At 39.1% G+C, this 22,998-nt stretch overlaps 1 protein-coding gene across 5 annotated transcripts in view; it reads left to right on the forward strand.

Annotated features, from left to right (window-relative positions):
* Positions 1-22,998, forward strand: part of AGO3 (argonaute RISC catalytic component 3) — a 104,026-nt gene that overhangs the window by 53,899 nt on the left and 27,129 nt on the right. For all 5 annotated transcript variants that reach the window (XM_060205875.1, XM_060205879.1, XM_060205877.1 and 2 more), the window contains 7 exons: positions 7,050-7,184; positions 14,623-14,710; positions 14,836-14,983; positions 15,546-15,665; positions 17,326-17,448; positions 17,849-17,982; positions 20,899-21,083. In XM_060205875.1, the coding sequence (XP_060061858.1) occupies positions 7,050-7,184; positions 14,623-14,710; positions 14,836-14,983; positions 15,546-15,665; positions 17,326-17,448; positions 17,849-17,982; positions 20,899-21,083 (933 nt within the window). The remainder of the gene's footprint in view (positions 1-7,049; positions 7,185-14,622; positions 14,711-14,835; positions 14,984-15,545; positions 15,666-17,325; positions 17,449-17,848; positions 17,983-20,898; positions 21,084-22,998) is intronic.

A 22,998-nucleotide genomic window follows, 5' to 3' on the forward strand; every position in this document is an offset into this window, starting at 1 on the left:
GGCTCCCCACCTGCAGGAGAGTCACTTCACAGGTGGTGAAGCAGGTCTGCAGGTGTCTTTCTTTCTCTCCCCCCTCTCTGCATTCTCCTCCTCTCTCCATTTCTCTCTGTCCTATCTAACAACAACAATAATAACTACAACAATAAAGCAACAAGGGCAGCAAAAGGGAATAAATAAATATTTAAAAAATAAATAAAATATTTAAAAATATATGTATTTTAGAAGTACAATTTCTCATCTCAAAATGTGTCTCTCCCCATCCCACCATAGCACCAATATCCCTCCACCAACGTTCCCTGGGCCTCCTTCCTTCCCACAACTGCCACATACACACCCCAGTCTACTTTGTAACCTCACTTCTGCTGTCTGAATCCTTATTCATTACTTTGCTTTGCTTCCCCCCCCTTGCTTTGTTTACCCCCCTATGACAACAGTCCTTCTATATTTTCATTTTGTACAAGTCACCTTACAGGTGATCTAGTGGTAGTGAATTCCTTTAGTTGTTGCTTGTTTGAAAAGCTCTTCATCTCTCCCTCAGACCTGACTGATAATCTATCAGGGTAACACATGCTTGAGTGAAAGTCTTTTCCATTCAAATTTTTGAATATGTTCAGGACCAGCAAGATTGCTCACCTGGATAGTGGATCCACTTTGTCAGGCTCACAAACCAGGTTCAAGCCTAGCTCTCACCACACAGGGAAGCTTCAGTGCTATGCTACCATTTCCTCTCTCACTCTTTTTTTTTTCTTTTTTATTTAAGCAAGGATTAATTAACAAAACCGTAGGATAGGAGGGGTACAGCTCCACATAATTCCCACCACCCAATCTCCATATCCCACCCCCTCCCCTGATAGCTTTTCCGTTCTCTATCCCTCTGGGAGCATGGACCCAGGGTCATTGTGGGTTGCAGAAGGTAGAAGGTCTGGCTTCTGTAATTGCTTCCCTGCTGAACATGGGCGTTGACTGGTCGGTCCATACTCCCAGACTGCCTCTCTCTTTCCCTAGTAGGATGGGTCTCTGGGGGAAGCGGAGCTCCAGGACACATTGGTGGGGTCTTCAGTCCAGGGAAGCCTGGCCGGCATCCTGATGACATCTGGAACCTGGTGACTGAAAAGAGAGTTAACATACGAAGCCAAACAAATTGCTGAGCAATCATGGACCCAAAGCTTGGAATAGTGGAGAGGAAGTGTTAGGGGGGTACTCACTGCAAACTCTAGTGTACTTCTGCTTTCAGGTATATATTTTGCAGTAGTTTATGGATACGTGTGAACATATGCTCTCTCTCACAGAAACTGGTATATATCTAGGTTTTGGGACTTTGTTAGAAAGTGAACCACCTGAGATGGAATTAGAGTATACTATGAAAGGAAAGGTCTCACCCGAGTAATGAAGCTGAAGGGTTGTTATTCCACACATGAAATCTCTGGACACAGTATGAAGTGAAGCATGTTGAGGTGGCAATCGTTGTGTTGGTTAGGTTTTGATCGGCAGATGCAATATTATTTGATGTGGATTGGGAGAGGCATACGGGAAAGTGGGCCCTATCCAATGGTTCCAGGACTGGGGGAAGTAGAGGCTCTATAGTGGAGATGTGAGGTTCCTGCTGTCTTAGGGTTCCAAAAGACAATCGATAGTTAATGTTATCATCACATTATTTGGTCATTGAGTTAACTTTGAAAAGTCCTTTTGTTAGGGTTTGCTGTATAGTACCCAGTATCTTGTATATAGCTGTGCTATTGGTTGCTTCTGATCTACTTGGTCTAGGCTTTTGAGAGAGTCTGCATATCAAATACACAGCCTATATATTAAAAAGATTCAGTTTGTGTTTTGAAAAACTTTGAGACATACAATTAATTTCCCCCCTCTCATATTAATTAACTAGTGACTTATATGACTACATTTTACTAGGAGTGTACATAAACACCATTCCCACCACCAAAAGACTGTGACCCATCCCTCCCGCCCACTCCCACCCCCCACTGTCCCAGGAAGCTGCATGTCTACCCCTCACCACAGGGTTTTTACTTTGGTGCCCTATCCTCTCTCACTCTTTTTATTTTTTGGTCTCTCACTCTCTCTAATTCTCTCTGATTCTCTCTGTCTGAAAGATTCAACTCAGAGCAGTGAAAACCAATGATGAAAAAAGTTTTTAATATATCCTGCCAGTTCTTTCTAACTTTTAGTTTCTGTAGAGAAATCAGTCTTATGAAATTGCCCTTATACGTGACTCTGCTTTTCTCTAGCAACCTTCAGAATCCTTTCTTAGCAGACTTCATTTTTAGATTGTTTTGTTTTTTTTATATTTTGTTTATTTATTAATAAGAGGGATAGGAGAAGAGAGAGAAATAACCAGACATCACTCTGGCACATGTGTTGCTGGGGATCAAACTCAGGACCTTATGCTTGAGAGTTCAACACTTTATCCCCTGTGCCACCCAGACCACAGATTGTTTTGTTGACTGTTCTTGTTTCCTTGCTCTTTCCTATTAATTTTAGTGTCAGCATCGTAAGTTACAGAGGTTGAGCAATTTATATCTTATTGATATTTTAAATGAAATTTTCATAGTACTTTGGGGATAATTTTAATAAGATACATTATTCCATTTATTTAGATCTTCAGTAATGTCTTTATTTTATTTTATTTTTTGCCACCAGGGTTATTGCTAGGACTCAGTACTTGATTGAGAAATATACCATTTCCATTGGCCTTTCCCACCTATTTTTTCCCTTTTATTTGGTAGAGTCAGAGATAAACAGAGAGAGAAGGTGAAAAGAGGGAAAGAGGAGAGACACCCACTATGACACATTGCTCATGAAGCTTCCCCCACTTCAGTGGAGACCAGAGGCTTGAACATGGGTCCTCACACATGGTAATGTGTGACCTTTACCAGGCACAGGACTGCCTGGTCCCTTCTCTAATATCTTTAATAATAAAGGTACTTATTTTTCTACAACTCTTATACATCTTCTTCTTATACATCTTCTCTTATACATCTTCTCTTAATTGCCGAGGTTACCATAGGAGCTTGCTTCCTGCACAACAAATCCACTGCTCCTAGTGACTATTTTTTCCATTTTTTTTTTCTCGTTTTATTTTTGACAGGATAGGGAGAAATTGAGAGGGAATGGAGAAAATAGGGGGAGAGTGAGAGAGGAAGAGATAAAGCACTCTTTATGAATGAAGCTTTCTTTCTTTCTTTCTTTTTTTCTTTCTTTTGCTTCCAGGGTTATTGCTGCCTGCACTATGAATCCACTACTCCTATGACCATTTAAAAAAATTTTTGTCTTTTTTTTTTTTTTGTCTCCAGGGTTATCGCTGGGGCTTGGAGGCTGCACTACCAATCCACTGCTCCTGGAGGCCATCTTTTTCCCTTTTGCTGCCCTTGTTGTTGTTGTTATTGCTGTTGTTGGATAGGCTAGAGAGAAATCGAGAGTGGAAGGGAGTTAGAGGGGGATAGAGACTGACACCTGCTTACTTGCTTCACTACTTGTGACGTCCCCTGCAGGTGGGGAGCGGGTTGTGGTGGGTGGTGGTGGTGAACTGGGATCCTTCCTTCCAGTGAGCTACTGCTGGCCCCCCATTAGATTTTTAATACTTAACGGATGGGGACCAGGCACGCCTGGTTGAGTGCACATGTTATAATGCGCAAGGGCCCGGGTTTGAGCACCTGTCCTCACATGCAGGGTAAAGCTCTCCTTTTGGTGAAGCGGTGTTGCAGGTGTCTCTTCCTCTCAATGTCTGTAACAAATAAATGTCTGTAACAAATAAATAAATAAATATAATACAAAAAATTAAAAATACTTAGCGGATGCATTAGTTTTTCAATTAAAATTAACTAATTTATGAACGAGAAAGAAGGGAGAGCGAGAATAAGTTTTAGAATGTTAAGGATTCAATGAAGGGGTGGAGAAACAGACCTTTAACTAACATTAACATTGATCCCTAACTGTACTCACTAATTTCAACTCATCTTTTGTAAGCTTTTTATTACACACTTGCATTTCTATCGCAAATGCCCACAGAGGACATTCACTATAAATAATATGGTAAACGGTAAAGTTACTAGAAACATAATAGGATGAACATGGTACAGAAAGTAGTAGAAGACTGTTAAGCAGGGACTGAGCACAGCATAATTGTTATGCAAATGACTGGCCTGAGGCTCTGATCTCAAAAATTCAACCCCCAGCACCACCATAATGCAGAACTGATCAGTACTCCAGCTTTAAAAAAAAAAAGAAAGAAAGAAAGAAAAGAGGGAGTCAATCATGAAGAATGTTAATCAGAATAAATAATTTTTTCTTAGTCATTGGAAATCTTTTATATATAAACACAGTTTTGAATTATTATATTACTGCAATCCAGTGAAGAAAATTTTATTTGTAAGATTAAAGGAAAGGAAAATGAGCATGTTACTCATATATTTATTTTTATACTTAAAAGAATCAAGCCAGAACTAATATGTGCTTATTTGACATGTATCCTGCCAGTCTTTCTTCCTTTTTTTTTCTTTTTAATGCATTTCCAGGGGCAAACATACTCAATACCACAGTGCAACCTCCTGGACACAAGTATTGATGTTTATTCTTTTTTTTTTTATTTTTTTTTTAACCAAAGCACTGATCAGCTCTGGCTTATGATGGTGCAGAGGATAGAACCTGGGCTTTGAAGCCTCAGACTAATTAAAGTCTCTCTGCATAACCATTATGCTACCTATCCCCACCCTTCTTTTTTTTTTTAATTTGTGGTTAACAGTGGGTTACAATATAAGATTACTATGTATAGTTTCATGCCACACCCAACTATTCTTTTAAAAATTTTATTCATCTATTTACTGTAGAGACAGAAATTGAGAAGGAGAGGAGAGATAAGAAGGTAAAGAGAGACAGCTGCAGCATTCCTTCTCCTCTCAAGAAGTCCCCCCCCCCCCCGTTGTGCATGGCAATGTGTGCCCTCTACTGAGGGCACCGCCATCTAGCCCCTCCAACTATTTATTGTATGCTTTCACAAATGGAGAGAGCATCACTATTCATCCTGGAGTGCCATCTGTTTGGGTCCTTAACGCTGCATGTGGTGCTCACAAGTGGTATCAAACCTTACACATAAAAGGGCAAGTATTCTATTGTCGAGTCATCTCTCCCATCCTAGCTAGCCTGTTAAAAGTATCAAACAATATTCACACATTTTAAACAGAATTATAATACACACAACTTTCAGGTACTATAAGTTTGAATATGATGTACAGATTGCTGTTTAACCTTATCCATCTCTTCTTTAATTATTTTAAAAGATATATTATATATACTTCCTAAGAGGCAGAAAGATTCACATGAGAGAGAGGCTGAGAGAAGCCAGAGCACCATGTGGTACTTGGGATCTGAACTGAACTCCTCAGGTATGCAAGGTCTGAGAAATAGCAGCCGAGCTATTTTTTTTTTAGTTGAAAATGTGTGGAAATCGGGGCTGGGCGCTAGTGCACTGGGTTAAGTGCACGTAGTACGAATCACAAGGACCTTTGAAAAGCTCCTTGTTCAAGCCCCCATCTTCCCACCTGCAGGGGGGGTTGCTTCACAAGAGGTGAAGCAGATCTATAGGTGTCTCTTTTTCTCTATCTTCATCCCCTCTCTCAATTTCTCTGTCCTATCCAATAAAAAGGAAAAAATGTCCACGAGGAACAGTGGATTCATAGTGCTGGCACTGAGCCCCAGTGGTCACCTGGAGGCAAAAAAAAAAAAAAAAAGTGAAAATGTTCCTGAAGTTTATTTGAATGGAATTATAGTGATGGGTATTATTTCTTGTTAAATCTCTTCTACAGAAGTACCAGTGAATGTACACACACCCATGGACATAAACTGTATTATAGCAGTAGAAACTAACATAACTATATGCAGTAAGATATGCTACATCTGTGAAGTATATCATTATAATTCTGTATTAGTACATGTTAAGCTGTCTTTTAAGATTTGAGACAAAAAAGAAAAAAAGACCAGAATAATGTTCCTAACATTTTGCCATCTGTGTTCTTTTTTTTTTTAAGGAGAAAAAGTCTCTCTCTCTTTCTCTCTCTCTCTCTCTCTCAAAACTTAACTAGGGGAGCATCTCAGAAGTATCATCCACACATGAGGTTCTGGAAACAAGCCCAAGAGAGACTTTTACATGCTACTATATTTATTTTTAACTAGAAACATAGGATGATAGCATGTAACTTATTGTCTGTTTTACTTTTTTATCTTTTTTCTGGTACCTTTAGAATGCTTAATAGTAATGTTACTGCTCAGATGATGGCACAGTGGGTAAGGTGCTGGACTTACAAGCATGGATTCTATTCCCAGCACTATGTATAACAAAGTGATGCTCATTTGCTCAATCTCTTTCTCAAAATAACTTGTTTTTTTTTTTAAATTTAGTCTATTTTGAAAAGGGAATGTGTTTAAGAAGTGAAAGATGCTAATCTGTAAACCACTGATGAAACTCCTCTATATCTAAAACAGTGTTAAGAAATCATGCTGGGGTTGGGGGAGTGGGGGACGGGGCAGTAGCACACCAGGTTAAGCACATAGTACAAAGTGCAAGGATCCCAGTTCAAGTCTCTGGCTCCCCACCTGCAAGGGGGTTGCTTCACAAGTGGTAAAGCAGGTCTGTGGGTGTCTATCTTTCTCTCCCCCTCTCTTGATTTCTCTCTGTCCTATCCAACAACAGTGACAGCAATGACAATAATAATAACAACAGCGATAAACAACAAGGGCAACAAAAGGGAAAAGATGGCCTCCAGGAGCAGTGGATTCGTAGTGCAGGCACCGAGCCCCATCGATAACCCTGGAGACAAAATTTAAAAAAAAAAAAAAAAACTGTAGTATTTGCCTTTCCTATTCTTGTACCTGTTTTTTAAATAAACACATTTGAGACTGTTTAATTTTGGAAATACCTATATGTCCCCCAGTTTATGTAAAGAATAGTTTAATCTCTGTAATTACTATGGAACCTGAGATCTAGTTTCTGAATTTTGTAAAGAAGCATTAATCTGTATAATTTATTTTTCTCTACTTAGTTTCTGCCACTGCCTTCTACAAAGCACAACCTGTAATTCAGTTCATGTGTGAAGTTCTTGACATTCATAATATTGATGAACAACCAAGACCTCTGACTGACTCTCATCGGGTGAAATTCACCAAAGAGATAAAAGGTAATTAATTAGCATTTGGAACAATTTAACTGTAAAATACATAGTTATAACAAACTTTTATTGAAACACCTTCCATAATTAAAAATCTATTCATGTAGATTTTTCATTCAGTGAAAAATATAGATGAATTGTGAAGTATTATATTAAACTCATCACCATAACATCTTAGTGTTTGAATAAGAGAAATGCAAACTAATGGAATTAATATTGATAGCAGCTAACTTTTCACTTGTACTTTCCTTTATTAGCTGATGGTATGAGGGTGTTGCATGGAAAAGTGCTTCTACAATGCTTCAAAAGTAAGAAGCTTTTTCTGCCTTGTTACTTGAGAACTGGAGTCATTCTTTTAATATACTCTAATATAATGACTTCCTTGTTTTTCTGAAATGATGGCAAAATATTGCTATTCCTTTCTAATTTTATGGGTCTGGTGTTAGACAGTTTCATATGTTGTTCTAGAGTTGGAACAGTTAGTCATGTATATTTTACAATTGGCTATTGATCTTGCCTAACTTAGTTACTAGCTGAACATTGTAGTGTTGCATCATATGCACATTTTACTAACATGAATTCATCTCCACATTTCCAAGAAAAAAAAATTTTAATTATTTAATAGTGTTCTAAATAATATATACTATACACATTTACATTCCTTTATACATATATAGTTTTATTTGCAAATCTACATGTCCTGTAATTTATTAGCAGTTTTAAGGAGTGTTTAAAGAGTAATTTTAATTATGTAAAATTCTTACCTTGTTCATAACATTAAAACTCATGTAAGTTCTATGTTTAGTTCTTTATTGCTTTTTAAACAAAGAGAAGTTAGATATTCTTTGATCAGAATAAGAAGCTTAAATTCCATTCATATTAAGTGTTAGATCTTAAGTAGTTAGAAATAATTATTGGCTTAAGATTTCACCTATTCGTTGTTGATAATTTTCAGCATATGGTTTAAATGAAGTATCTAAGTTAGTTCACTGGACATCCTTCAGTTCTCCCCAATTAGAGGAGCTGAATGCATCCTGCCTGTAACAGTGCTCATTCATTCTCTGCTGTTTGGTAACTAGGAGATAGTCACCGTGAAAAAATAATAGATGGAAAAATCTCTCCTGCTTGAAAATTAGCATCCACTTCCCTCAAGTTCTTTAAGTCCCCAGATAAGAGAATGTGATAACTTATTGTTTGCAATCATGCCATTGTCCTTTCATACCTGTATTAACTGCACAGTTAGCATTGTTGGGAGGTAGTGCATTACACACCATTACTGTGTGATCATCTAAATGCCATGGTTTCCAGTGGAGTTGCTGCTTAGTTACCACCTCTGATATCATGAAATCATTTACATTATTTCTCGGTAACTATGCAATCAACTCATATCACCACTCTATCACAGAAAATACAAGATGTACAGAACAAGGACTCCACTGCTGCCCGAAGAGCATGGACTCGATCTTAACTTCATCTGCTCAGGGGCCCAAAGAAATGACTGAAAAAATGACTAGAAAGCATTATAAAGTTGATGTTAGAGTGAAGGTAAAGCAAAGTTTATAGGTTAAAATTTTTGATTTATTAAAACAAAAATTTTTTTTGGTTGGATGGAGGGTTTGGGGAGGGTCCTGGGCAGAGACTTACCTAGTCCATTAAAAAAAAAAAAATCACCTCTTTGCTCATCTCTTGATTTGAGTCTAATTCTTAGGTACCTGTGCCCCTAGATTTGTGGTGATAAAATCTGGGTGGGATCTAACTGGCAAATTGATTAGTTTTTGTTTTTCCTCTCCACTTAAAGTCAAGATGGCCTCCTTTTTTTTAACAAGGACTTTTGAAGTACATCATGTATTCCTCCCACAGTAACTCAAGAAAATGAAAGCAGTGTGCTTGCTCTCTGCTGTGTATTTGGGTTTGGTTTTTAGATGGCATGAAGAACTTAATGATGACTTAAAAAGTGATACAAAGTGTACTATTAATACATTTCCTTAGTGTGTTTATTTGGTCCCAGTTCAAGTTTTCCTTAAAAGGTTAATAGTAATTTGTGTGTGGTTTCTTTGTTCAATAACTTATTGTTAAACAGCAGAAATATTGGATGAAATGTATGATAAAGGTACCAGTTTATACATTAACTTTTAGGCTATATAGAAGTAATAAATTATTTTTGGTAAAAAACTTATTATATAGGCATATAATACATTACTCATTTTTTTAATTAAAGAGGAAGGCTTAAGACAAATTGCTAAGTGATATAAAAATTATTTGAAACCTATTGTTTTTCTTAAACATACAATTTTTAAATGTTGGGTCTTTTTTCAACATTTTATTTTATGAATTTGTTTATTTATTGTCATCACTGGAACTTGACAGGCTGACTTTTTCAGATTAATAGACAGATACAGAGAGGCAGAGAAAGAAGAAACCACAGCACTGAAATTTCTTCTAATGTGGGACAGGTCAGATGTGCTATCTAAATGAGCTATTTTACTGGTCCTAAATGGTGCTTCTTATTATTGATATTTCCTTCTTAGAAAGCCTTTCCTTAATTGTATTTTATTTTCTGATTTCCTTTATAATACAGAGGCACTGTAAATGCTCAAATTAGTCTAAATTTTAGTTTTATGAAGGATTGTTTCTCAATAAAAGCTTATATCTATCTGGCACATTAACATTGTGTCCATTTGACCTTTTAAATATATTACTGTAGATGAACTTTGTGTTTGGTTCTGGAGTTAATAATTAGGAGAGTGGAGGTCAGGCTGTAACACAATGGGTTAAGTGCATATGGCGCGAAGCGCAAAGACCAACGTAAAGATCCTGGTTCAGGCCCCAGCTACCCACCTGCTTCACAGGGTCGCTTCACAGGCAGTGAAACAGGTCTGCAGGTGTCTGTCTTTCTCTCCCCTTTTCTGTCTTCCCCGCCTCTCTCCATTTCTCTCTGTCCTATCCAACAACAACGACATCAGTAACAACAATAACAATAATAACAAGAAGAGCAACCAGGGCAACAAAAATGGGGAAAAAATGGCCTCCAGGAGCAGTGCCAGCACCGAGCCCCAACAATAACCCTGGAGGCAAAAGAATTTAAAAAATAAAAAATAGTGGTTGGGGGAGTCAGGCAGCGGGGTAGCGCAACGAGTTAAGCACATGTGTTGCAAAGCGCAATGACCGGTTAGGATCCCGGTTAAGCCCTCGGCTCCCCACCTGCAGGGGAGTCACTTCACAGGCGGTGAAACAGGTCTGCAGGTGTCTCTCTGTCTCTCTTCCTCTCTATCTCCCCCTTGTCTCTCAATTTCTCTCTGTCTCTATCCAATAACAAATAAATAAATAATTTTAAAAAATAGTGGTCGGGAGGTGGCACAGTGGATAAAGCACTGGACTCTTAAGCATGAGGTCCTGAGTTTAATCCCTGGCAGCACATGTACCAGATTGATGTCTGGTTCCTTCTCTCTCTCCTCCTATCTTTCTCATTAATAAATAAATAAAATCTTTTAAAAAATAAATAATTAATTAATTTAAAAAATAACTAGATAGGAGAGCAAGTTATCCTACACAGCAGGATTTCTTGACCTTCTCACCATTGATATTTTAGGCTCAGTAATTCTTGGCTATTGTACATCCCTGAGTATTGTGGGATCTTTATTTTATTTTCTTCTTCTTCTTCTTCTTCTTCTACTTCTTCTCCTTCTCCTTCTCCTTCTCCTTCTCCTTCTCCTTCTCCTTCTCCTCCTTCTCCTTCTTCTTCTTTTTTTTTTTTTTATTGCTCTAAGGACTTTTAGCAGCATGATTCCACTGCTCCTGATGGATGTTTTGTTTTGTTCATCACTGGGGCTTCTTTCACTGTTCTAGGTTTACTTTTTCACATAGAAATACAGGGACAGGGGGCTGGACGGTAGCGCAGCAGGTTAAGCGCACATGGCACAAAGCTCAAGGATCTCAGTTCAAGCCCCTGGCTCCCCACCTACAGGTGGGTCACTTCACAGGCAGTGAAGCAGGTCTGCAGGTGTCTGTCTTTCTCTCCCCCTGTCTGTCTTCCCCTCTTCTCTCCATTTCTCTCTGTCCTATCTAACAACGACGACATCAAAAACAACAATAATAACTACAACAATAAAAAATAACAAGGGCAACAAAAGGGAAAATAAATAAATATTAAAAAAATTGTAAATTCATGCACTTAAGATCAAGAGAGACAGAGAAGAAGAGACAGAGTGGAGGAAAGACATCACAGCACTTGCCACGTGCATGGTACCTCCTATATGGTGCCAGGAGCTTAAATCTGGGTCCTCAAGCATAGTAATGCCTGTGCTGTGCAAGGTGAGCTATCTCCTGGCCTCCATTATAAGATTTTTTTTTTTTGTCACCAGGGTTATCACTGGGGTCTCAGTGCCAGCACTACGAATCTTCCTATTTTTCCTTTTTGGTAGGACAGAGAGAAATTGTGAGAGGGGGGTAGAGAAGGAGAGAAAGACAGGCATGCTTCACCATTTGTGAAGCATCCCCCCAACCCCACAAGTGGGGAGCAGGGGCTTCAACTCCAGCTCCTTGGGCATGGTAATGTGTATGCTCAACTGGGTGCACCACCACCTGGCCCCTGTTACAGGGTTTTAACAGTATCTCTGAATCTATGTATACCTAAATCTAGAACTCATGAGATTCTAGTAGCATATATCAGTGACAATCAGATTATCTCTAGAAATTGCTAAATGTTCCCTGGAGAGCAAAATCTCTGGTTGAAAACCAAACATAATAGGAATCACAAATATAAAATGGGACTGGGGAGAGCCACAGCATTATGGTTATGCTAAAGACTCTCATTGCCTAAGTCTAAGGTCCCAGGTTCAATCCTCAGCATCACTATAAGATAGAACTGAGAACTCTCTGGTAAAAATTTAAAAATTAATAATAATGATGATGATGATGATGATGAAACCAGGTGATGACACATCAGATTGAGAGCACGTGTTACATATTTAAGGACGCAGGTTCAAGCTCCCAGTCCCTACCTGCAGGGGCAAGCTTCATGAATGATCAAGCAGTGCTACAGGTGTTTCTCTGTCTCTCTCTTCCTCACTCTTCCCCTCCTCTCTCAACTTTCTCTCTGTCATATCAAATAAAAGTAAATTTTATATATATATAAGTGGTGAAGCAGGCCTGCATATATATATATATATATATATGGAGAGAGAGAGAGGGAGAGACAGAGTGAAGAAGACATCTAGCACCTGTCATGTGCATACTACTTCCATGTGGTGCCAGGGACTTAAATCTGGGTGGATACATGTTTTTTTGTTTGTTTGTTTGTTTCCAGGGTTCTTGCTGGAGCTTACTGCCTGCACTACAAATCCATTGCCATTTGTAGTGCCTGGAGGCCGTTCTTCCCATTTCTGCTGCCCTCATTGTCATTCTTATTTTTTTTTAATTTATTTTATTTATTTATTCCCTTTGTTTCCCTTGCTGTTTTATTGTTGTAGTTATTATTGTTGTTGTCGTTGTTGGATAGGACAGAGAGAAATGGAGAGTGGAGGGGAAGACAGAGAGGGGGAGAGAAAGATAGACACCTGCAGACCTGCTTCACCGCCTGTGAAGCAACTCCCCTGCAGGTGGGGAGCCGGGGCTCGAACCGGGATCCTTATGCCGGTCCTTGTGCTTTGTGCCACCTGCGCTTAACCCTCTGCTCTACAGCCCGACTCCCGTCATTCTTAGTTTTGTTATTGCTGTTGTTGTTGGATAGAACAGAGAAAAATCAGAGGGGGAGAGAAAGACACCTGCAGGCCTGCTTCACCACTTGTGAAGTGATCCCCTTGCAGGTGGGGAGCCGGGGACTCAAACTGGGATCCATACACCCATCCTTGCACTTTGTGCCATGTGCACTTAACTCACTGTGCTACTGCCTGCCCCCCAACCTCTGTATATATTAACTCTTCTCTGCTAACTCCACACTACCCTGGCCAGTCATAGACACTAGCCACATGGGAGTGTTTAAATGTAAGTTATGTTAAATTAAGTCTTCAGTTTCTCAGTCACAGTGGCCACATTCTGTGTGCTGAGCAACAAATACTACTAGAGCTTGCCTTACTGGCATGGAAGTAGAACTTTCCATCATCTCAGACACTTCTCCTTTTTATTTTATTTATTATTGGACAGAGGAAGAGAGACAAGGAGACACCTTCAGCCCTGCTTCACCACTTGTGAATTTTTCCCCCTGCAAGTGGGGACCAGAAGCTTGAACCTGGGTCCTTGTGCACTGTAATGTGTGCAGTTAACCAGATGTGCCACCACTGGGCCCCAGAAAATTCTCTGAGACAGTACAGCCTAAGAAAATTCATCCCAAAGAATATCAGCTAGTGGTTTAATAGCCCTCATTTTCTAAAGAAGGCCTGAGTTTCTCAAGCACCTTGGGTTCACAGATGGACTGCAAGGACCTGGGAGCACCTAAAACCTCATGCCAAATCATGTGTATGTGCATGTTTCTGAATCTATTGCTTTCATCAGATTCTCAAAGAGGTCTGTGATTCCACAAGAAGATAGGCATCATCAGCTCTCAGAATAACTTTGGTTGCTTTTGATTTTCAATACTGAGTAGTAGAAGATCTGTGTCATTGTATTATACTTCTAAAAATTGTGACTCTACCTGTATTAAAAGAGGTTGGGGTCATTGTTTGTTGGTTTTCTTCATGTTTTAACATCTTTGAAAGAGGGGGTCTCCTGGATATGGCTCACCTGGTAGAGTATACACTTTACCATGTATAAGGACCTGGTTTCAATTCCTTCATCCACCACATGGAAATTCCTCCATGGATGAAGTTTCACAAGTGGTAGGTCAGTTGTCGTGTCTCTCCTTCTCTCTGTTTCTCCCTTTACCCTCTCTACATCTCTTTACTTCTCTGTCTAAAATTTTTAAAAGAGTCTGCTAGAGGTAGTGAAATGGTGCAGGTGCAGAGCCCCAGCAGTAACCATGCTGGCAAATAAATAAGTAAAATCTTTGAAGGACTCCTACTTGAGCTTCTTAGTATGTTTGATCTTTAACTGGTATGTATTGACTGGACTATTCAAAGGCCATGTGCTTTGAGTGTTCTTGAATATCTCAAAATTTACTGCAACTCCTCATTCCTCTTTCCCTCTCCCAGTCTCAGCACCTGAGTTTATTATAAACAAGTTTTTCCCCCAATAATAGAAAATATTTCTCCTTGACCTACAGAGTTTGCAAATTCATGGCTTTCCTAAAGTGTAGAACTTACATGATAGGGAAAAGATTTGGAGTTAGGTTTGTTATAGCTGTGACCATTCTTAGAAGTGTTACATATAAAATTCTCTATTACTATCATGTGGCCTACATCACAGATTTCTCTCTGTTTAGAATTTATTTAATTTATTATAGAACTGAACAGATTTTACAACTGTATTTTACATGTGCCAGTTTTATAACCTCAGTTTTTCTTGTTGGAAACAGGTCTGAAAGTGGAAGTGACTCATTGTGGAACAATGAGACGGAAATACCGAGTTTGTAATGTAACCAGAAGGCCGGCCAGTCATCAAACGTAAGAAAAGCTGCTATTTGTCAGAGCAGAGATGCTGTGAGGCAGCTTGATCTATTTAGTGGATTAGGAGTTTTACCAACTCATAATGAGATGAGTTGCTAATATTTACTCTTTTTTTTTTCTAGCTTTCCTTTACAACTAGAAAATGGCCAAACTGTGGAGAGAACAGTAGCACAGTATTTCAGAGAAAAATACACTCTTCAGCTGAAGTACCCACACCTCCCCTGTCTACAAGTGGGGCAGGAGCAGAAACACACCTACCTGCCACTAGAAGTAATGTGTTTAGGCTACTTACTAATAATGTCTTCTTAGTCATCATTCTATTGGTGCCTTTAAGACCAGTAGCTTCCTTTGTATTCTCACATTGATTTTGGAGTTTGAACTGTTTTTAGATTTCAGTTGATCCTAAGATTTTGGTAAATAAATAATATGGGAGTAAATTTATCTACAGTACTACTCACCTATTGATACATAACCATTGTCAGCATTTCTATATATGTCTCTTGAGCTCTTTTATATTTTAACATAGTTTCTCCTGATGTAAAGCAGTACTGTTTACTACTTTTTCTTTTTTTCAGGAGCACTGCTCAGCTCTGGCTCATGATGGTGTAAGGGATTGAACCTGGGACTTAATAGCCTCAGGCATGAATATCTTTTTGCATAACCATTATGCTACTTTTGCAGCCATTCTTTACTACATTTTTTTTACTTAAGGTGTTACTAAAGTGAAGTGGCTTGATGGAGTATATTTTTACATTTTGATTTTATGTGTCATTGGCATTAAGAGTCTACATATATATCTTCTTGTACAAAGCTGTTTTTCCCCCATATATAGGTCTGTAATATTGTGGCAGGCCAACGTTGTATCAAGAAGTTAACTGACAATCAGACTTCCACCATGATCAAAGCCACAGCAAGATCTGCGCCAGACAGACAAGAGGAAATTAGCAGATTGGTTAGTACTTGACCCTGTAAATGGGAATTAAAAGCAATTTAAGGTGAACTACTAAAGAGCCATGTCCTTGTCAGCTCAGACCTTATTGCCATTTCAGACTGTCAGAATTAAAAGGGACCATGAACTTGATCTGTTCATATTTCGGGCATGAACTTCATGCATTCTGTGAGAAGGATTAGGTCCTTCTAATTCAACCCCAAGTTCTTTAATTAGATCCAAACAAATTCTCTCAGAATTAATGTTGCAGTTTATTGACTGTAAAGTGGAATTTTACTACCTCCCACTTACAAGAGGGAAGGGAAAAGAAGGCTAAGTCAAGGTACTGTGACTAGTGAGTTTTTATACAGCCTTCACTTCTCCAAGCTGACCTCTTTCACAGAGACAAAGACCGAAGTAGAGAGTACCCAGGTTCAAGTCCCTGATTTCCACCTGCAAGAGGGGAAGGAAGTTTCACAAGTGGTGAAGCAGGTGTCTCTTTCTCTTTCTTTCTCACTTTCTATATCCCCCTTCCTTTCTCAATTTTTCTCTTCCCTATCAAATAAAAGGAGAGGGAAATAAAGAGAGAGAGAGGGGCCGGGTGGTGGCACACCTGGTTGAGCGCACATGTTACAGTGCACAAGGATCTGGGTTCAAGCTCCCAGTCCCCACCTGCAGGGGGAAAGCTTTGCATGTGGTGAAGCAGGGTTGCAAGTGTTTCTCTGTCTCTCTCCCTCTCTATCTTCCCCTTCCCTCTTGATTTCTGTCTGTCTCTATCCAATAAATAAATAAAGATAATTTTTAAAAAATTTAAAAAAGGGAGAGAGAGAGAGAGAGAGAAAGAAAGGCCTACAGGGTGCAGTGGACTCATTGTGTAGGCACTGAGCCCCAGCAATAACCCTGATAGCAATACAATACAATACAATACAATAAAATAGCCTCCTTTTCCTTACAGTTTTATTATTTATTTATTTGTCTCCAGGGTTATCACTGGGGCTTGGTGCCTGCACTACAGATCCCACTGCTCCTGGCGGTTATTTTTTTTCCATTTTGTTGTTGTTGGATAGAACAGAGAGAAATTGAGAAAGGGTAGATAAAGAGGGAGAGAAGAAGACAGACACCTGCAAACCTGCTTCTTCACTTGTGAAGTGTCCTCCCTGCAGGTGGGGAGTTGTGGACTCCAACCGGGATCCTTGCATGGGTCCTTAGACAAAGATTTTAAACCCTTTAAGTAATGAGAACCTCTCATTCTCTAAAAGTCTCAGGAACCAGTTATAACTCATTTACTATAGCATAACTAACAAGCCGGAAAGACAATATTGTACAGTGACTATAAACACAGGCTTTTTTAAAAAAAGATTTTATTTATTTATTTATGAGAAAGATAGGAAGAGAGAGAAAGAACCAGACTGTCACTCTGGTACATATGCTACTGGGGGTTGAACTCAGGACCTCATGCTTGAGAGTCTGGTGCCTTACCCACTTTGCCACCTCCTGGACCACTAAAAACACAGGCTTTTGAATCCAACAGTTCAAAGTCTAGCTTCTTTACTTTTTGTTACTATTACTCTGCTATAATTACAGCATATAGAAGACATGCTAATAACATAGAGGGAAAGATAGAGGGCTCTCATGATAAAGCAGGACAATGGTTAAAATAATTTTCAACTTTTTCTACTGCCAGGTAAGAAGTGCAAATTATGAAACAGATCCATTTGTCCAGGAATTCCAATTTAAAGTTCGGGATGAAATGGCGCATGTAACAGGACGTGTCCTTCCAGCACCTATGCTCCAGTATGGAGGACGGGTAAAGCTCCCTGATAGTTCTAAGATTCTAAACATACAGTTCCTCTGTATGGTGAGAAGAGCACCCTACCTAAAGCTTTTCTGTCATTCCAGCAACATTTCTGTTCCAAGGAGACTGTCTTTGCATGAGTTTAGTAGAATTTTTGTTTTTCTATGATAAAAGTATAAATGATAATGACTTAGGTAAACCAACATTTCCTTAATGAAATAATGTTTGGAATTGAAAAAAAAAAAAAAAAAGGAATTAGAACCACCTGTTCCACATTGAACACCAGACATATGCAGTTCAGCAATTTGAAGTGCTTCTTACCAGCTCACAGTAGTAAACTGTATTGTTGCATGTTTGGCTTTGGTAGAGGCTCCCCCCACCCTTATTGTTTCTTTTCTATCTTTTTCTGTAGAATAGGACAGTAGCAACACCAAGTCATGGAGTATGGGACATGAGAGGAAAACAATTTCACACAGGAGTTGAAATCAAAATGTGGGCTATTGCTTGTTTTGCCACTCAGAGACAGTGCAGAGAAGAAATATTGAAGTAAGGCATATCATTAATTTGGCTTTTGGATGTTTTTGTGTTTCAGTTTTGTGTTTTAATTTTAAATTGCTCAGCTAATATTCTAACTTGTGTTGCCTCACATATTATTATTGAATCTTTAAATGGACTTCTTCTTAATACTTTAATGAAAGTTCTTGAATGTGTTAATCATAGCAAAATCACTTAGGTTTGGTGGCAAAAATGTTGAATCTAATTCCCACTTTCTGGATTTGTTACTATAGATAATTGGTTAATCTCATTATGCTTCAGTTTTCACCTTTTAAAAATACAGATAAAATAATTCCTATCTGTTTGGTGAGAATTGAGTAAGGTCCTTACTTCTCAGTTGAGTTCCTTGAAAGATTGGTTAAACTCATTTCCCCTTCCTTACACTCCAGCATTTGACCTCCATCTCCATCACTGTTCCTTATCACCAGATCTTCCCCCTCAACATGTAAAACAAAACAAAGAAAAACTTTTTTCCAATTTACATAATTTATTCTCTGAGACATGTTTCCATTCTCCTTTCTTCAAATCTTTATGATTCCCTTAAACTGCTTCCATCTAATTCTCTTTTTTAACAAATATTTTATTTTATTCAATGAGAGGGAGAGATACAGAAGGAAAGAAAGAGGTAGAGAGAGAGAGACCAGAACACTGCTCAGCTCTGGCTCATGGTAGTGCTTGGGATCGAACCTGGGAGCTTGGAGCCTCAGCCATGAAAGTCTTTTTGCATAATCATTATGCTGTGTCCCCAGCCCCAGATTCTCCAATATCTTTATGCTTATCAATTCTGAAGATATTTTCTCAACCATTGTTTTTCCTAGATTTATTCAACATTAAATACAATTAGGGGCCAGACAGTGGCACACCTGGTTAAGTGCTCACATTACAGTGTGGAAGGATCCAGGTTGAAGCTCCTGGTCCCCACCTGCAGTGGGAAAGCTTCACAAGAAGCAAAGCAAAGCTGCAGGTGTCTCACTGTCTCTCTCCCTATTTCCTCCTCCCTCCCAATTTCTGTCTGTCTCTATCCAATCATCATCATCACCATAATAATAATAATAATAATTACAATTAACTACTTTGACATTCTCTCTACTTTTACCTTCTTGATTCATTTTATCTCTTAAGTTTCTTTTTTCTTTATGTCCTCTCTTTTGGAACTCTCAAATCTTTGGGGCTTTGACAGTCTCAAGAACCTATGTTGTCAGTCTTGTTTGAATAGTTTGACTGTCATAAAAGAATACTAGTTTCACTTGTAAATGTCTCCACTTCAGAACTTTTAGGCAGGGCTGACAGGTGGCTCAGCCAGTAGAGTACATGCCTTACCATGTGTGAGACTCTGCTTGATTCCCCAGCACTTCATGGAGCATTATATACAGCAATAAGGGAGCTCCATGGACATAGTGGAGTGGTGCTTTAGTATCTCTGTGTCTAAGGATTAAGGATGAAAAAAACTGGGTCCCGGAGACCACTAAGTAGTATCACGCATATGTGAGGTTCTCATTTCATTCCCCACCACCACATCAAGGGAGGGAAGAAAAAAACCTTTTAGCCTTCTCTGACAAAGAATATAATACCTTCTGTCTGCGATATTAAAGAATCCCTCTTTGTGACTTCATTTTCTGCAGTTTCAGTTAGCCTAGTCTCAAAAGTATTGCAATAGGATACACATTCACATCTTTTACTGTAGTGGTTTGTTATTATTGTTTGAATTTTATTAGTAGTTAATACTAATAACTAATACTAATATTAATCTGTTGCTAGTGTAAATGTTGTTATGGGTAATGTATATTGGGAAGTATGCAGTATATCCAGTAAGTCCTCACCATTTGTTTCTTGGCAACTGTGACTAAGCGATTTTAAAACTAAAACCATAGAACCATAGACCAATTTTATCAGAGAAATTGATATAATCCAGAGTTAAGTTCTACAGCATCCTTCTGCTTACAAAAGCATCACCCAGCTTATAAAGGCTTAAAGGACTCTAATATTAAATAGCAATCTGAATCACATCGTTCATTCATTCAGTTATTCACTTTCCAACCTAGTCATTCCAGTTGAGGGTCACAGGACCTCGGGGGATGGATGGATATATATAATTTATCCTAGGCTAGATTCAGAATTTTATTTGAATATGAAATTATTGGTCTTCTGCTTTTTTCGATGTGGATATAAATAGATTGAAATGCTGACTATCTTGTCTACTTTTGAATATATATGTATATATATATATATATATATTTTTTTTTTTTTTTTAATCTTTTCTGAGGATGTAATCTTTCCTACTATCCTGCTTTGAGACATTGTTGTAGAGATTCTAGACAAGGTCATAGTTGTAACACTGCCATTTGACCTTGGCCTAATACTTACTATCCTTGAAATATTTTTTCTGATTTATAAATTGGGAGTAATACCCAACCTACCACTTGCTTATGATTATTGTCAGAATCAAATTAGAAAATGTGTAATAGCCAAAATTTATTAAGCTTAATATATCTTGAGTAGCATGCTAATTAGTTACTTTCCATATATTCTCATTTAACCTTCACACTAGTTTTATAATGGAAAGTAATCATTTTACAGATGGGGAAAACCAAAAAAGTTCTGCCTGAAATTTTATAGAACAGAACTGGGGTTGGTACTTGTTATGCTAACCCCAGAGCTAAACTCTTACCCTATATACCCTAGTACTCATATTCTTTGTGAATTACAAAATGCCATATAACTACATAATAGTGTTCATAGCTTGCAAAATATATTACTGATGTGCCATATTTCTTAGCATCAAGAGTTTACTGACCCCTTCATATGTGAGGCCAAAAAATCTTTCCTTCATTCTCCTTTCCCTTCCACATCTATTTTGTTATTTATTGATAACTGGAGACGAGTTTTATTTTTAGTGGTCTGTCCTAGGGGTTTCACAGACCAGCTGCGGAAGATTTCCAAGGATGCAGGGATGCCCATCCAAGGCCAGCCTTGCTTCTGCAAATATGCACAGGGGGCAGACAGTGTGGAGCCCATGTTCCGGCATCTCAAGAACACCTATTCAGGGCTGCAGCTCATCATCGTCATCCTACCAGGAAAGACGCCAGTATATGGTGAGATCATTTTAAGACTGACTTTCTTCCTGATTTCCTGGTAGTCCTTTTAGAATCATACTGAAATATATTTGTAAAATTTTCACAAATTAGAATACTATATAGTTAGAGGATTTAAAAAAATAAAAACACCACGTTTTGTTACTTTAAGAGGCAAAGAAGAGACTTTGTGAAAAAAAAAATTAAGTGGGCTCAGAAGATAGTTCACTGTTAGGGCTCTTGCCTTGCTGTGTGTGTGACTGTGGGGTCTCCATGGCATCAGGGGACCCTATCATGCTGTGACCCTTCTCTCGCTCCCTCTCTTTATAAAAAAAAAATGAAAAAATCATCTTAGGAGTGGTGCAATCATGTATGTGCAAGGTCCAGTGCCACCAGGCATGAAAATCTTTTGTATAACTATACCCCTTGGTGACTTTTTTCTTTTTTCTTTAACTTTTTTCCCTTTTGTTGCTCTTGTTGTTTATCATCGTTGTTGTTGAATAGGACAGAGAGAAATGGAGAGAGATGGGGAAGTCAGAGAGGGGGAGAGAAAGATAGACACCTGCAGACCTGCTACACCACCTGTGAAGCGACTCCCCTGCAGGTGGGGAACTGGGGGCTCAAACTGGGATCCTGATGCCGGTTCGTGCACCTTCCACCAGGTGTGCTTAACCTGCTGCGCCACCACTTGGCTCTCTCTCTCTCTCTCTCTCTCTCTCTCCCTCTCTCTGTCTCTCTGTCTCTCTCCCTTTTGCTTCTGGGGTTATCACTGGGGATCAGTGCTGGTGCCAGCACTACGAATCCACTGCTCCTGGTGGCCATTTTTTCCCATTTTATTGGATAGGACAGAGAGAAATTAAGAGAGGGAGAGAGAAAGAGAATCACCTGAAAACCTGCTTCACTGCTTGTGAAGTGGCCCCCTTGCAAGTGGGGAGCCAAGAGCTTGAACCAGGATCCTTGCACAGGAACTTGCACTTCATACTATGTGCAATTAACTTGGTGCACCAATGCCCGACCCCCTTGGGTACTTTTTTGACTAGTCTGCTGTCTTTGTGAGGGCAGGAATATTGTCTCCTTTTGACTTCCCATTGTGTATCCAGAGCCTGGCAAAGTATATTAGATGCACATCAAAGAATGAATGAATGAATGAATGAATGAATGAATGAATGAATGAATTGACTCTTTTGGGAAGATACATTGCCAATATCTATCAAAATGTTAAATATACATACTTATTTTTAAATTTTATTTATATATCAGATAGAGACAGAAATCAAGAGAGGGAAGAGGAAGATAGATAGAGAGAAAGAGACACCTGCAGCCCTGCTGCACTGTTTGTGTGTCTTTCTCCCTGCAGGTGGGGACTGAGGACTTGCACTTGAGTTCTTGTGCATTGTAGCATGTACATTCAACCAGATGGGTCACCACCCAGTCTCCAACATATACATTTTCTAACACCTTTGTTTTCCTTATAAAAATGTATCCTGTTGGGGGTCGGGCGGTAACGTAGTGGGTTAAGCGCAAGTGGCGCAAAGCGTAAGGACCAGCGTGAGGATCCGGGTTCCAGCTCTCGGATCTCCATCTGCAGGGGAGTCGCTTCACAGGCGGTGAAGCAGGTCTGCAGGTGTCTGTCTTTCTCTCCCCCTCTCTGTCTTCCCCTCCTCTCTCCATTTCTCTCTGTCCTATCCAACAGCACACATCAACAATGGCAATAATGATAATAACCACAACAAGGCTACAACAACAAGGGCAACAAAAGGGGGAAAAATGGCCTCCAGGAGCAGTGGATTCGTGGTGCAGGCACTGAGCCCAGCAATAGCCCTGGAGGCAAAAAAAAAAAAAGTATCCTGTTGCAGGAGGGAAGCTTCATGACCAGTAGACCAGGGCTACAGGAGTCTCTCTCTCTCTCCCTCTCTCTCTCCCTCCCTCTCTCTCT

Source organism: Erinaceus europaeus, chromosome 13, assembly GCF_950295315.1.
Source record: "Erinaceus europaeus chromosome 13, mEriEur2.1, whole genome shotgun sequence".
NCBI classification, from domain to species: Eukaryota; Metazoa; Chordata; class Mammalia; order Eulipotyphla; family Erinaceidae; genus Erinaceus; species Erinaceus europaeus.